At 48.2% G+C, this 12,776-nt stretch overlaps 1 protein-coding gene across 1 annotated transcript; it reads right to left on the bottom strand.

The window, feature by feature from the left end:
- Positions 1–1,435: 1,435 nt before the first annotated feature.
- S100a10 (S100 calcium binding protein A10) lies at positions 1,436–11,311 on the bottom strand. Its single transcript, XM_015502899.2, has 3 exons — positions 11,159–11,311; positions 4,690–4,842; positions 1,436–1,822 (listed from the first exon to the last, which is right to left on the bottom strand). Exons 2-3 carry the CDS (start codon positions 4,819–4,821, stop codon positions 1,661–1,663), a joined length of 294 nt encoding a protein of 97 aa, XP_015358385.1. The 5' UTR covers positions 4,822–4,842; positions 11,159–11,311; the 3' UTR covers positions 1,436–1,660.
- Between the last annotated feature and the right edge of the window lie 1,465 nt (positions 11,312–12,776).

Here is a 12,776-nt window from a genome sequence, read left to right as displayed (position 1 = left end):
GCTACCAGCTACAGCAATGGTTTCTCAGTTCAGCTGGCTGCTTCAGGAGCCAGCTGCACCCTCGGTGGCCCAGCCTTAGAGCCTGGGCCTGGGAGTCATTTCTGAAGTTGATCTAGTTGTGTTGATTTAGCTAGCCAATTCCACTCCATCATTCAACCCCGCTGTAACAGACCCTTCTCGTAAACCTGCTGATACAGTCCTACAGCTACAAAGCTGTGATGTCTCACCTTGTCCATTTGTCGACTGAGACAGAATAAAATGATTGAAATTTTATCCTTGACTTTATTATGGGTCTTTCTCTGATATTAGCTTCAAACTATTTGTATGATTTTCCTTGCAATGGAAAAAGATGACTTGATATCACACTTCTCAGATTTATATGAAAGGCCTTCCTGGAATTATACTGATGTGTTCAATCACAAAAATGAATGTTTCTAGGGCTGGGCTAGGTGGCTGGCACATGCCTGTAATCCCAGCGGCTTGGGAGGCTGAGACAGGAAGATCAGGAGTTCAAAGCCAGTCTTTGCAATGGCAAGATACTAAGCAACTCAGTGAGACCCTGTCTCTAAATAAAATACAAAATAGGGCTGGGGATGGGGCTCAGTGGTCTAGTGACCCTGGGTTCAATCTCCAGTACCAAAAGAAAAAAAAAAAAGTTTCCATCTTTTTTTACCTATCTAATTGAAATAATGTGATGGGTCAATTTATGGAATTCATACATTGTGTCTCCATTAGTAATAATATAATGTTTTATATATGTGTGTGTATATATATGTTATATATATTTGTGCATATATACATATATATGCATATAAGTGTGTATACACACACACACACAAATATGAAGCAGCCTGTAACAGGCATAGTAAAGGGCTGGGAGAAGTATTTTGCTATTGATCAAGCCGTCAGTACTGGTACTTCATTTTCAACAAAAGAGCTGCACCCTCTGTGTAAGTCATATCTAGATATTTCCTGACACCTGGGAGTTGACTCAACAGGTGTTAATATGGCATTATTACTAGGACTCATGCCCTCCCTCCACTTGTTCTCTTATGGGCTCAATTTTGCCCTACAGTCTGCTGCAACTTGGCTTTGAAAAATGGGTCTGGACGTCTCAGGCATCATCCTGGCTGGAGAAGCACTGACTTAACGGGGTGAGGCCATGCTCAGTGATTATAAAATCAGACTTGTTCCTGCAGAACACTTGCATACCCCTTCCAGTTTTGGTCCTTCATGTAGACAGAGTAACAGGGCAGAGCAGCACCTGGATATCTAAGTTAGACTCCAAGACTCAATGGAAAATGCTTCCCCATTTGGTAGGTTCTGTGCAAAGCACTGGCTAACCAGGGTACACTGCCACTTTATGAACCAGAGAAGCAGGGAATAAGCATTTCAGAAGCAGCAACAAACATGCCATCTCAAATTCAGAACTAAAAAAAAAAAAAAAAAGAGACTTTATTGAGGGCAAGAGGATGCAAACAATATAAAAACCAAAAGCTTTAGCTTTCTCTGTTTGTCAAATGGGAGTTAGACATGATTTGCGCATTTTCTAAGGTCCTGATCCTCTCCTGAAATCTTTACACAAGGGGAATCGGTGGGGCAGGTTCGTGAAGCAACCCTTTGGGAGATCTTTATAGGGCGGGGAGAATTGCTGGATTCTTTACTTCTTTCCCTTCTGCTTCATGTGTACCACAAAATAGTCATTGCATGCGATGGTGAGGCCTGCGATCAGCGAGAAGAAGCTCTGGAAGCCCACTTTGCCGTCTCTGCACTGGTCCAGGTCTTTCATTATTTTGTCCACAGCCAGAGGGTCTTTTTGATTCTGGGTTAAAAAAAAGAAGAGAGGCAATACATATCAGTCAGTGATTGCAATGACGAGCTTGTCTGATTTGCACCACGGACAGCCATGTGCCTGATCTCCCAGTTATTTGGGTCTTCTCGTAGGTCACCAGTGACTTTCATAAGTCTTTAGGGAGCAGTTCAGTAACTTCACATTTATATTCTGCCTTAAAACCCACTGTAAACTCGCCATTTTTTAGTTTAAAATTACATTCTTCTTCATCATATTCCAATCCTTTACAAAGGAAACTCCTATGAAGAGATCTCATAAGATTATTAGGGAGCAAGCGTCAGGTCACTGCCATACCTATCTAAAGGAGGTGCTAATGATGCCTGGGCTCCCTCAGGGTTTTGTTTTTTTTTTAAAGAGAGAGAGAGAGAATTTTTTAATACTCATTTTTTTTTTTTTAGTTTTCGGCGGACACACATCTTTGTTTGTATGTGGTGCTGAGGATCGAACCCAGGCCGCACGCATGCCAGGCGAGCGCACCACTGCCTGAGCCACATCCCTAGCCCGCTGCCTCAGGTTTTGAGAAGTGGGGTAGACAGCTCTGTTTCCTCTTTGGCATAGCTGAGGCCATGCTAGTGACATCAGATCACATTATCCATGTGACCTTGAGTAAATCCAACAGCTCAGCACAATTTCATGTCTCAACTGTGAATGGAGGAGCCTGGCCTGGGGTGTCATCCCTAGGGTCCCTGCCGTTCTGTGAGTTGGTGAGTCATGCATCCTGTACTCCTCCCTGGATGCTGTACACAGGGCCAACTTCAAGAGGAACAGTAGGACGGAATCACAAACCCCCGAGGCCAGGTCTGAACGCAAGGCAGCCGCGGGGCGGGTGGCGAGATCCCGCAGGCTTTCCTCATGCCGCCTTCATGGTGACTGGCCTGGTCACCTCTCCACAGTGACGCTGGTTAGAAGTGGTAAAGTGATGTGTCTCTTTCTGGTCCAGCCATCAACCAGAGAGAGAACCACGGCCCATTTGAGGTTGTTAAAAGGCTCAGGTAAAGTATTTATGAGTTCCAGCGACTACACAACTGAGCGGGACCTGACACTCGGCGATTCAAGTGTGCGGGATGTTCATATTGTACTCAGACACCCCTTAAGGTAAAGCCACCACATTTCCTAGCGAGAACTCCTGCCCTAAGTGATCAACTAAAACCTGCCCCATGCAGCTCACTCTGGCCTGCCTCCAGCTTCCTGGCGGTGATCAGGAGTGACACTGCATGACATAAGGGATCTACTTTAGAGCAAAATGTAGTATATGTGTGTGTGTGTGTGTGTGTGTGTGTGCGTGCGCGTGTGTGTCTGGAAAGATGACCCTGTTTCTGGAATAAATCACCCTTCCATGTTCAGCACTCTGCACTACTCACACCCTTTGTATTCTGGTTTCTAACTTATTCAACAACATGATTAACAAGTTTTAACAAGTTTTACTGTTGAGAACCCCTTTGTCCACGCGGTGGGCTGGTTCATACTGAGCACATTTTGTTCTTGTGTACTCTGCTGGCCTAAAAGATCACAGAAAGTGAAAGCGATCTTGCAGATAAATCACGCCCATCCCTCTCAGTTTACTGGGTCCCAGAGAGCTGAAGCCTCCTGTCCTTTGTTAGTTAGGCCAGAGCCGGCTCTTCTAACCCCTGGTCTGGGGCTACCTCAAAGGGATCTACCACAGCAGAATGACCGACTATTCTAGCTCTTTCTGGGATAGCATTGTGGTGACTGCAGGTCAGACAGAAGAGTTAGGTTATTTATTTAGCCATTATTGATGATGTGTAAAAAACTGTTCTGCAGAGTTCCCCGTTAATTGATCTAGGACTCAGGGGCTTCACTAACGTACTGTTTGCCAGGCAGATGACAAGAGACAGGACCCAACCTTTATCATCATTTCCCTTCGCCCTTGAGGGGCTATTGCATTATATAACACCCAGCACAGGAGTGATCCTTCCAAGTGACTATAGCTGTGGCCACTTCAATCTGCTGTTGGGTCAGCAATGTTTCACCTTGATTGCACATAAAATTCAAAACACCATCTCTTAGGGTTTTACAAAGTCAAAGGACAACTGTGCCCAGTGGCTAATGTCCTGAGAGATGCATCTGGGCTGCTGGCAGAGTCCTGTCCTTGTCTCCAGGGCTCCCCGGTCTACCAAAGGTGAGGCATAAACTCCACTGTGCTTCTACGTTCTGTAGCATTTTCAGTGTGGAAAGCAGTTACTTCTGAAGTGTTAAGTCCTTATTCAGCAAATGATTTATGGACTAGAGTTGAAAGAAGAGGGAGAAAAAAATACCTCTTTTGTCTGAAAGGATTTAAGAAGGGAGATTTGAGGTAGGAGTGTCGCTTGGCAGTAGAGCATCTGCTTACCATGTGTGAGGTATGCACATGGTTCATCCCCAGCATGTGCGCGCGCGCGCACACACACACACACACACACACACACACACACGGAGATTCAAGTTGTTCAAAGTGGAGTGTGACTGGGATATGTCATCTCCAGCATCAGGTTCATGAACCTGAAGGTGGCCGTGCCCTGTTGACTGTGTTCTTGTGGAAAGCCTTCTTTCCCCCACACTGTGGGGGGAACTCCAGATGGCATTTTATCCACACGTCATGTAGCCGTTCTTTGTGAGTAGTACTATTACATCTCTAAGTTACAACTCCTCGAGGGCAGGGGCTGTGTCTTCTTTATTTTGTTTCCCTGCAGTACTTTCACAGTAGTCAATACGGTTTAGTAAACAAGCGAATAAAAAGAGCTTTCCAGTAGTGACTTCCCCTGGGGAGGGAGGGAAGAGGAAGGAGAAGGAAGTATTGATTCTTAGGTCTGGTTCTTTCTGAACCGTTCAATACTTACTTCCAAAAACCCAGGGAACTCCTTCTCCATGAGGACTCTCAGGTCCTCCTTGGTCAGGTAGCCTTTGTCTCCCGCAAACTTGTGAAACGTGAACATCATGGTCTCCATGGCGTGCTCCATTTGAGACGGCATTTTGATGGAGTCTGTTGAAACCTGTCAAGGGATGTAAAGAAACAAAGTTCACGTTAACTTTTAAGCCAAATGTACAGCTGGTCTTTTGAGGATGACTGGAAGGAGGGTGATTAGATAACCCATTGGATTCTCTTTTTGGGAGGTACTAGGGATTGAACCCAGGGATGCTCTACCACTGAGCTACAACCCAGCCCCCCCCCCCTTTTTTTTTTAAATGTAATTTAATTTAATTAAAAGTTTTTATTGGTGCATTATGATCATACATAATAGTGGGATTCACTATTCCATATCCATACATTCACATAACATTTTATCTTAATTTTTTGAGATAGTTGCCCAGGTTGGCCATGAACTTTGGCCTCAGCTTTCCAAGTGACTGGAATTACAGGTGTGCACATTTGATTCTTTCCAGCTGTAAGACTCAATGTGTCTATAAAACTCAATGTGTCTATGGACCAAGTTCCCCCAGTTTTTGAATTTCTCACTGATAGAAATAGGCCTGAATGAGGGATTTATTGGGTTGCCAGCTAATTCTGCATAAATCACCTAATAGAGAATAAAAGCTCTAATCATTTGGAAAAACAAGGTCAGGGTCTCTCTCTCTCTCCTTTGGTACAGGGGATTGAACCCAGGGGCACTTGACCACTGAGCCACATCCCCAGTCCTTTTTATTATTGTTTTTTTCTATATTTTTTTACATTTCGAGGTCTCACTAAGTGGCTTTGGGTCTCATTAAGTTGCTAAGGCTGGTCCTCCTGCCTCAGCCTCCCAGGCCACTGAGGGTCTCTCTTTTTAACCGACCAACCCCCCCACTGCAAGACCATCTACTTCTTTGTTCCTCTTGGAGTTGGCAAATGAGACCCTTAGACATGGCTGAGTACCAACAACCTACCCCATTGAGATGGGTTATCGTGAAATCCTCCATCCTCCAAGCTTAATATGGGAACCTGGTTCAGTCTGATTCTAGGATTTAGAAATCTGCTTATAGATGAGTCTGTCCACTGGACAAGTGTTTCTTTACTTGTTATTTGCTCTGAATTTATTATTTATTGCAATAAAGAAGACAGTAAAATGCAGCTGCCCTACCTGAATACAAGCTCCCCAAATTTCATTATCTAGTTCACTGAGAAGGAATAAGTAACAGTACAGCCTAACTCCTTTGGGGGCCTGACACATTTTTTGGCAGCACTAGACAGAAGCGCAGCTCTCACAGGTGCAGTGGGAGAGCAAGAGGGTTTCACGAGGTCCAAGATGAAGACAGGAAAGAAACAGGTCAGGTCACTGTATTCAGGTACAATGTGTCTCATTAAGACCAGTGTCTGGTACTTCATAGGAACTCAGCGGGTTTTGGCTTAACAGAGAAGCTTTGACCAACATCACCTAAAATCACTATGGGATAGGACACAGGTGAACTTGATTGGAGATTGCAATATACTACAAAAAATTTAAAAAAAGAAAAGAAAAGAAAGAAAGAAATCACGAAGGCTTTGAACCTAGGTGGAAGGAGAGGCTGGAGAGTGAGTGCCAACAGGAACCTGAGACTCGCTTCTGTGCAGTTCCTGCTGCTGACAGATGCCTGTTCAACACACGTCTCTTTATAAATGCTGCCTTTCAGAGTGAAAGGTGTCAATGGTGAACATTAGGATGCAGTGATTATGTTTAAGAATTGTAAATTCTACCCCTTAATCTCCAGAACCCCACAGAGATGCAGCAAGCCAAAGAATGCTGCTCTAGAGAAGGCTAGAGGCCAGAATCCGGCATGATTCATCTGCAAGGCAGTTCTCTTGGAGACACAGCAGATTCATGCTTCAAGGTCCACCGTGAGATGAATTCCAGGGGAACCACACCCCTTTACCTCTCTTCCGACACAGCCCAGATCCGGCTCATCTCCCAACCCCCACAACAGTTCAGATAGTGGACCTAGAGGGAGTCTGCCTTGCCTGGATTGTTCTGGAAGTCCAGCAACCTAAGAGAACCGAATTGAGTGAGTTGCTTATAGGAGGACATGGGATTCCACCTCCATCCTCAACTCAGGAAAGGAGTCAGGCACCACGGGGGCTTAAAAATACCTGTGCCCAAGTTCAGAGCTGCAGAGCGTTTCCTGACCAATGCCCTAGGATCCCGAACATTCTTCACAAGACAGAGCAGGAGAAGAGCACTCTGCAGAGTCAGAAAAGAAGGGGAATGCAGCAGGAAAACAGGCTAATTTAGGAACCGCCAAGAAATACAAGCTGTAGGGTAAAATCCTGGCCACACGCGACTGTCTTTAACAGAAGGAGGTCAGTCTGCCTTCCTCTGTGGGCAGTGCTGTGGTCTGGGGTAACTCCAGTCCCACCCCTTCCTTGCCCACACTGGTCCTAAAGCCATGGAACTTTCCTCTTTGAAACAGAGTCCCTGCCCCATGGGGTCCCAAGATGTTTTATTCAGCAAATGGGTAGGGAATCCAGCAACCAGAGAACTCCCTCTTGTCCAGTAGACCTTGTGCAATAAGAATGCTGGGCAGGGGCCAGCCAGAAGGCCAAAAGAGCACGGAAAACCAGAGAAGCCCTGAGTCTCAGCAGTACCTATGCCACAGAGGGCAGCGGTGAGGGCTGCAAGCAAGGAACTGTTTGGAAGGAGCCTGTAATCCCTGTGACTTGGGAGACTGAGGCAGGAGGATTGCAAATTCAAAGCCAGCCTCAGCAACTTATTGAGGCCTTAAGCAATTTAAAAAATACACACACATACATGTACACACACATATACATGTACACACACACACACACACACATAGGGCTGGGGATATTTCTCAAATGTAAAGTGCCCCTGGGTTCAATCTGAGAATGCACTGAAAAAAAAAAAAAAAAATCCTTGGTATTAAACAAAAAATTGTGATCCAAACTCTTCTCTGGGCTAGAGGATGAATCCCATTGTCCTCCTCCGGGCGCAGACCGAAGTGGTGGCCGAGTGAGTCATTCCTACAAGGATCTCCCTTCTTGGGCGGTGCTTGCTGGGCAGGGCCAACTGCGGCGCTGTCAGTTGGTCTGAAGCTGCACTTCTTCAGCTATGTGAATCTGGCGTTTCCCCACACAACACCTTACAGCTCCCCTCCAGTAGGGTGGGTCTCCTGCTTCCTTGCTGGATATACTTTGGCACAAGAGTCTTGGGACTTGGGCTAAGAGGCAGCCGCGTCTTTTTGGTGCCCCCCACAACCTACTTCTAATACCTGAAAACACTTGATCACATTTAATTGTTCACCTGCCTTAGATTGAAGCTCCTTTTGGTCAAGAACAGTGAATCACTGGGCTTTTACCCACAGACCACTAAATAACCATTTAGGAAGGGAGTCAATGAATGCATCAGACGGTCCCAGGACAGTAGCTGGGACTATTCAGGCTAGGCTGAACACCCTGGCTCAGAGCACATCTGGACTACGACGACAGAGATCTGGGAAGGACCAGGAAAGGGGCCCCCAAAGAATTCACCTATGAATGGAACAGTAGAGAGGAGAGCACATTCCAGAGGCAAAGGGAAGGGAATGTGTCTTGCTAAACAGGTCTGGTCAGACTCTGCCCTGACTTCTCTTCTCACCCCTGCTGTTTCTCATGCTTTCATTCAACCCACCTTCTACTTTGTGCTTCTCCAGCTCTGCTGCAGGGAAGAGAAGTCCCCCTTAGAAAGGTGTCTGCTTCTGAGCAATCCTAAATGTTTGCACATCTGTGAGTTAAAATGTTTGAGGGTTTTGGGATTTTGAAAAGGTTTTTTTTTTTTTTTTTTTTTGTGTGTGTGTGTGTGTGAATACTGAACGCAGAGGGTATTCTTGAATTTGATCCCTAGAGGGAATTCAGAGAGAAAAGAGTTGAGGCAAAGGATCTGGAGCCAGTTTCTCATCAAATAAAACTTGCCCACTAAACACTGGTCAGTAAGGGAAAAGTTCCAGATGCAACTCAATAGGAAGAAAGAACTCAGAAACACCCTCTAACCCAACCAAGTACCTCTATTTTTCCTTGAAGAACTGTCAGACATCAGCCTAGGTGGGTCAACAATAGCTATTGTGAAAGCCACTATTAAATCTGTTTGTGGTGCAAGTGAATATTATTCGGTGAAGGATGAGAAGTGCTGAAGATTGTTAAAAATAAGCAAATTCTTCCTTTTTGCTTTTGCTGTGAGATCCCTAAATTTTCCTGGGAAAATGAGGAACTTAAGAAAGATCCTAAAAATTTAGTCCATCTTTTCCAGCACTCTGAGACCTAATTTTTACATTATAATCCTGAAAGAATGTCATTGTTTCCTTCAACTTTATGCTTTAAAAGACTGGACTGTGTCCAAGGGCATACTGAGTGGGTAGTGCTCTAAAAAAGTCACATTTTTTTTTGAGCTGTCAATGGAAAGCTGGGAGTCAAAGCTGGGAGGCACCCAGCCTCGGCCCCACCCAGCCCAAGGCCTGACAGCACAGGGGTGGCTGCTCAGAGGCTGGACAGAGGCCAGACATGGCAGTACAGGGGTTCACCTGATGTTGTACCCAAGAAAATCCAGAAATCAGAATGAGCCCAAACAATTGCCTGATGCCCAGTAAACTTAGAAAATTTGAAGAACTGAAACAAGAAACTGCAAATGTTGGCTCAAGGACCACCATGAAGAGACTCCCCTCTGGCTGTCACTGAGAAGGGGTGATTAAATAGTAACCGGATTGGAATCTGTGGGGACAGGGGCAGATGAAGAAATTTCAAGTGAGTTATATGAACTCATTCCTGCCCAACCCCTGGCATTATCTTTTGCAATTTACTGAAACACACTGGAAGCAAAGATCATCGATTGGGGTGTTTCCATGGGCCTGCCCTCACCTGAAGTTCAAGATGTAAAAATCCAGGCCTGGAGGCTGAAATTCAGATTTCAGAGGAAAAAAGAATTCTGCATCAACTGCAAACCTCTCAATGGGAAAGGCGCCCCTACCCCAAGTACAGCGAGCTGCTGGGCCCCACATGGCCAATAACCTGGCTGACCACCTAGCAGGTCTCGCCACAGCCCTGCCCATTTAAGTATTACCCTCAGCAGGTCAGTCAAGGAAACTCTCCAGATTGGCGTCCAGTCTTGGTGTGACTCACTTCCTCTCGGAAAATGCCCTCTAAGATGGCACGGTTCTTTTCCTTCAGGGAGTGTTCTGTCCAAAGCATCCACAGAGAGTAACTGCAACTAGCAGGGCCACACCCACGGGTCTCACAGCTGAGTCACAGGCCTCCGATCACCAGGAGGATCCTGGAACCCTCTGTGCTAACCTCGCCCTGGAGAATGCTTCCAGCTTCCCCTGGAAGGGACCAGAGGGGTGGGGGCGCCTAGGGGGGTGGAATTAATGTGTTCCAGACCTGGCTCAGGGCCTGGCTTTGCGGGCCTGGCCCTAAGCTGCTCAGCTCTCCCCACCACCCCTACCCAGCATGACAGAGTTCCTGGTTTCAGTTAGGCAGAGACTGCCCCGAGGCCGGGCAGTGCGGGATCCAGGGTTGGAGAGAGCGCCATTCCTTGGGCAAAGCTCGACTGTGAGCCGGGTACCAATGGCACCTCTGTCCGTCTCACTGCAAGGGGCCAGCGTGATCTGGGATTGCAAGATCCTTCCTCACGCCCGCTTTCCCCCATTTCTGGTTCCACGCACTTCAGATAGTAAGCAGGGACTTTCGGAATACGGGAACCGCTCCACAGTCTCTCCGCCATCGCCCCACACCCCCGCACGGCTTCATAAAGGACGCACATGGATGCTTGCCTCGGCGGCAAGACCTCCCTGTGCAGCCGACCAAAACAGGAAGCCCAACCTGCAGCGCGCGCGCACGCCAAGAACAGGGGAGCACCCTTTAGGAGGGGAGCCCTGCAGTAGCCCTGCCGCCCAGCCCGGCCCGCGCGGGGAGTCCGACTGGGAGGAGGGTACGGACACCTGGACTGCGGTCCGTCTGCAGCCAAAACCTACAACACGATGGGCAGCCAGCCGGGGCGGGACGGGGGTGCGCATAACTTGGGGACTAATCGCAAAGTAGGAAAGGTGTGAGTCCAGAACCCCGAACGCAAACGAGGGAGATCGGAGTTCCCAAAGCGCCAACACCGAGACGCTATAGTGACAAGTCCCCCTTCTCCGGTCCGCGAGGGGCTGGGGGCAGCCGCGCTAGGGCTGGGGAGGCCGCTGCTCCCCTAGCTTGGGTGTGGCCTGCCGCGCGGTGCAACGGATTCCCCGCCAGTGGCTCCCCACCCCGGCCCGGCGGTGACCCGGGCGCCCAGAGACGCCGGCACAGCTGGTCAAAGCAGCCGGGGTGAGGCTTCCCCAGGGGTCAGATCCTCGGCCGGGGACTGCCTGGGGGCGCGCGCCCCAACTCACCTAGCAAGGGAGGCGCGGCACAGACGCAGGGCTAGCTGGAACCGGCGGCCAGCGGAGCGCAGCGGACCTGCGCCTTTGTACGTGGGGAGAGGCAGGAGGCGTGGGGCAGCCGAGCGGGAGGAGCCTGGCTGGCGGTCCGGCGCGCTCCCCACCCCTTCTCTTCCTGCCCACCCCGCACCAGCGCTGCACACGCCCTTCCCACGCTTGCAAACCCCCACCCCGCCCGAGGGGACGTGCCTGCAAACCTCTCTTCGGGCAGGAATGCACCTACTGCATTTCAGGACATTCCCCCTCTAGGCCGTGCCTTTCCTCTTAGGTTTGGTTTTATAAAGTGGGTGAGTGTGGAAATCAAAGAACCCAGCCGCCCTGCGGGTGGGGCACGCTGGCCCAGAACCAGAGGACAGCGGCTCTCCAGTAACCGACAGGTCGAGGAATTATTTTCTAGATGACACGACAGGGAGGAACACGTGGAGTTCTAAAGACTTTGAAGGCACTGGGGACTTGGCCATTCGCAGATCTGGCCCTCGGAGGGGCTGTTGGGAGGGGGGCGCCCTCCGCTGTCCGCGCCTACGGTGGGCGGGCATCTGGCAAAGAAGCCGGTCCTGGCCTACCTTCTGCCCTACCTTCCCGCAGGGTGGGGAGGGAGGGTGCTGTGTTGAACAAGGGATTTACTACTCCTGGTGTGTGTGGTTTTGCTGGTTCAACAGTTCGGTTTCAGGTATGGTTGAAATGGTTAAAACTAAGTTTCCAAGTCTGTCTCTTTTTGCTCAGTAATGGGTCTGCTTGGCTCTAAAAGCACTTTAGAAGGATTTTCTGGAAGAAAGTTAGGGAAAACCTTAGTGTTTCCTAGCGGACGATTCCCCCCCCCCCATATTTATTTAATTGTGGGTTAAATGCACACTACTAGCAGCTGTTGGTGGAAAAGAGCCCAATCCCAAATTCCGGGGTTTTCCTTTGTTCCCAGGGGACGTCTTCGGAGGGGTGAGTGATCCCAAAGGAATGAGCAGAGTAGGGGAATCTCCAAGTGTCACCACGTGACTAGTCTTGGCTGTGGCCAGGAAAATCCGACTTGGATTTTGGCTCTCACTTCCTGGGTCTCTGCAATAGTGCTTACTGTTCAAGGAGGCAGTTCTTCAAGAGCTTCTCATTTACTTCCTAGGCCCCAGATTACAGTCACCAGTGCAGGAAATCCTGGGTCCCTTTAGTCCCTGGGGAGATGCAACTGGATTTAGAAAGAGAATGCCTGGGTTTGTATTCTCCTATTCATTTGATTTCTTCATTTGGTTCACAAATCTTTAGGAATGCTTAAAATGTGCCTGGCCCTGAGAATTCTGAGGTGAAACAATCAGTCTCATCCCTCAAAGAACTCCAGGGCTTATTGAAAGAGAGACAGCAAAAATTAAAACCCAGTGAGACTAGTGAGTGATTCAGGATACTAAGAAGATGTTGAGGAGGGGCTTCCAAATCTCCTTGAAGTGGTCACAATAATTCCTGGAGGAGAAAAATTTTAAAATAACAATAAAACTTATTGTGACTTTTTCTTTGAAACTCAGACTGGATTCTCAACCGGTGGACTCAAGTGACCTTCCTACATCAGCCTCCCCATAACTGAGACTAC

This window comes from Marmota marmota, unplaced genomic scaffold (genome assembly GCF_001458135.2).
Source record: "Marmota marmota marmota unplaced genomic scaffold, marMar, whole genome shotgun sequence".
NCBI lineage: Eukaryota > Metazoa > Chordata > Mammalia > Rodentia > Sciuridae > Marmota > Marmota marmota.
This window is presented reverse-complemented; position numbering and strand designations above follow the sequence as displayed.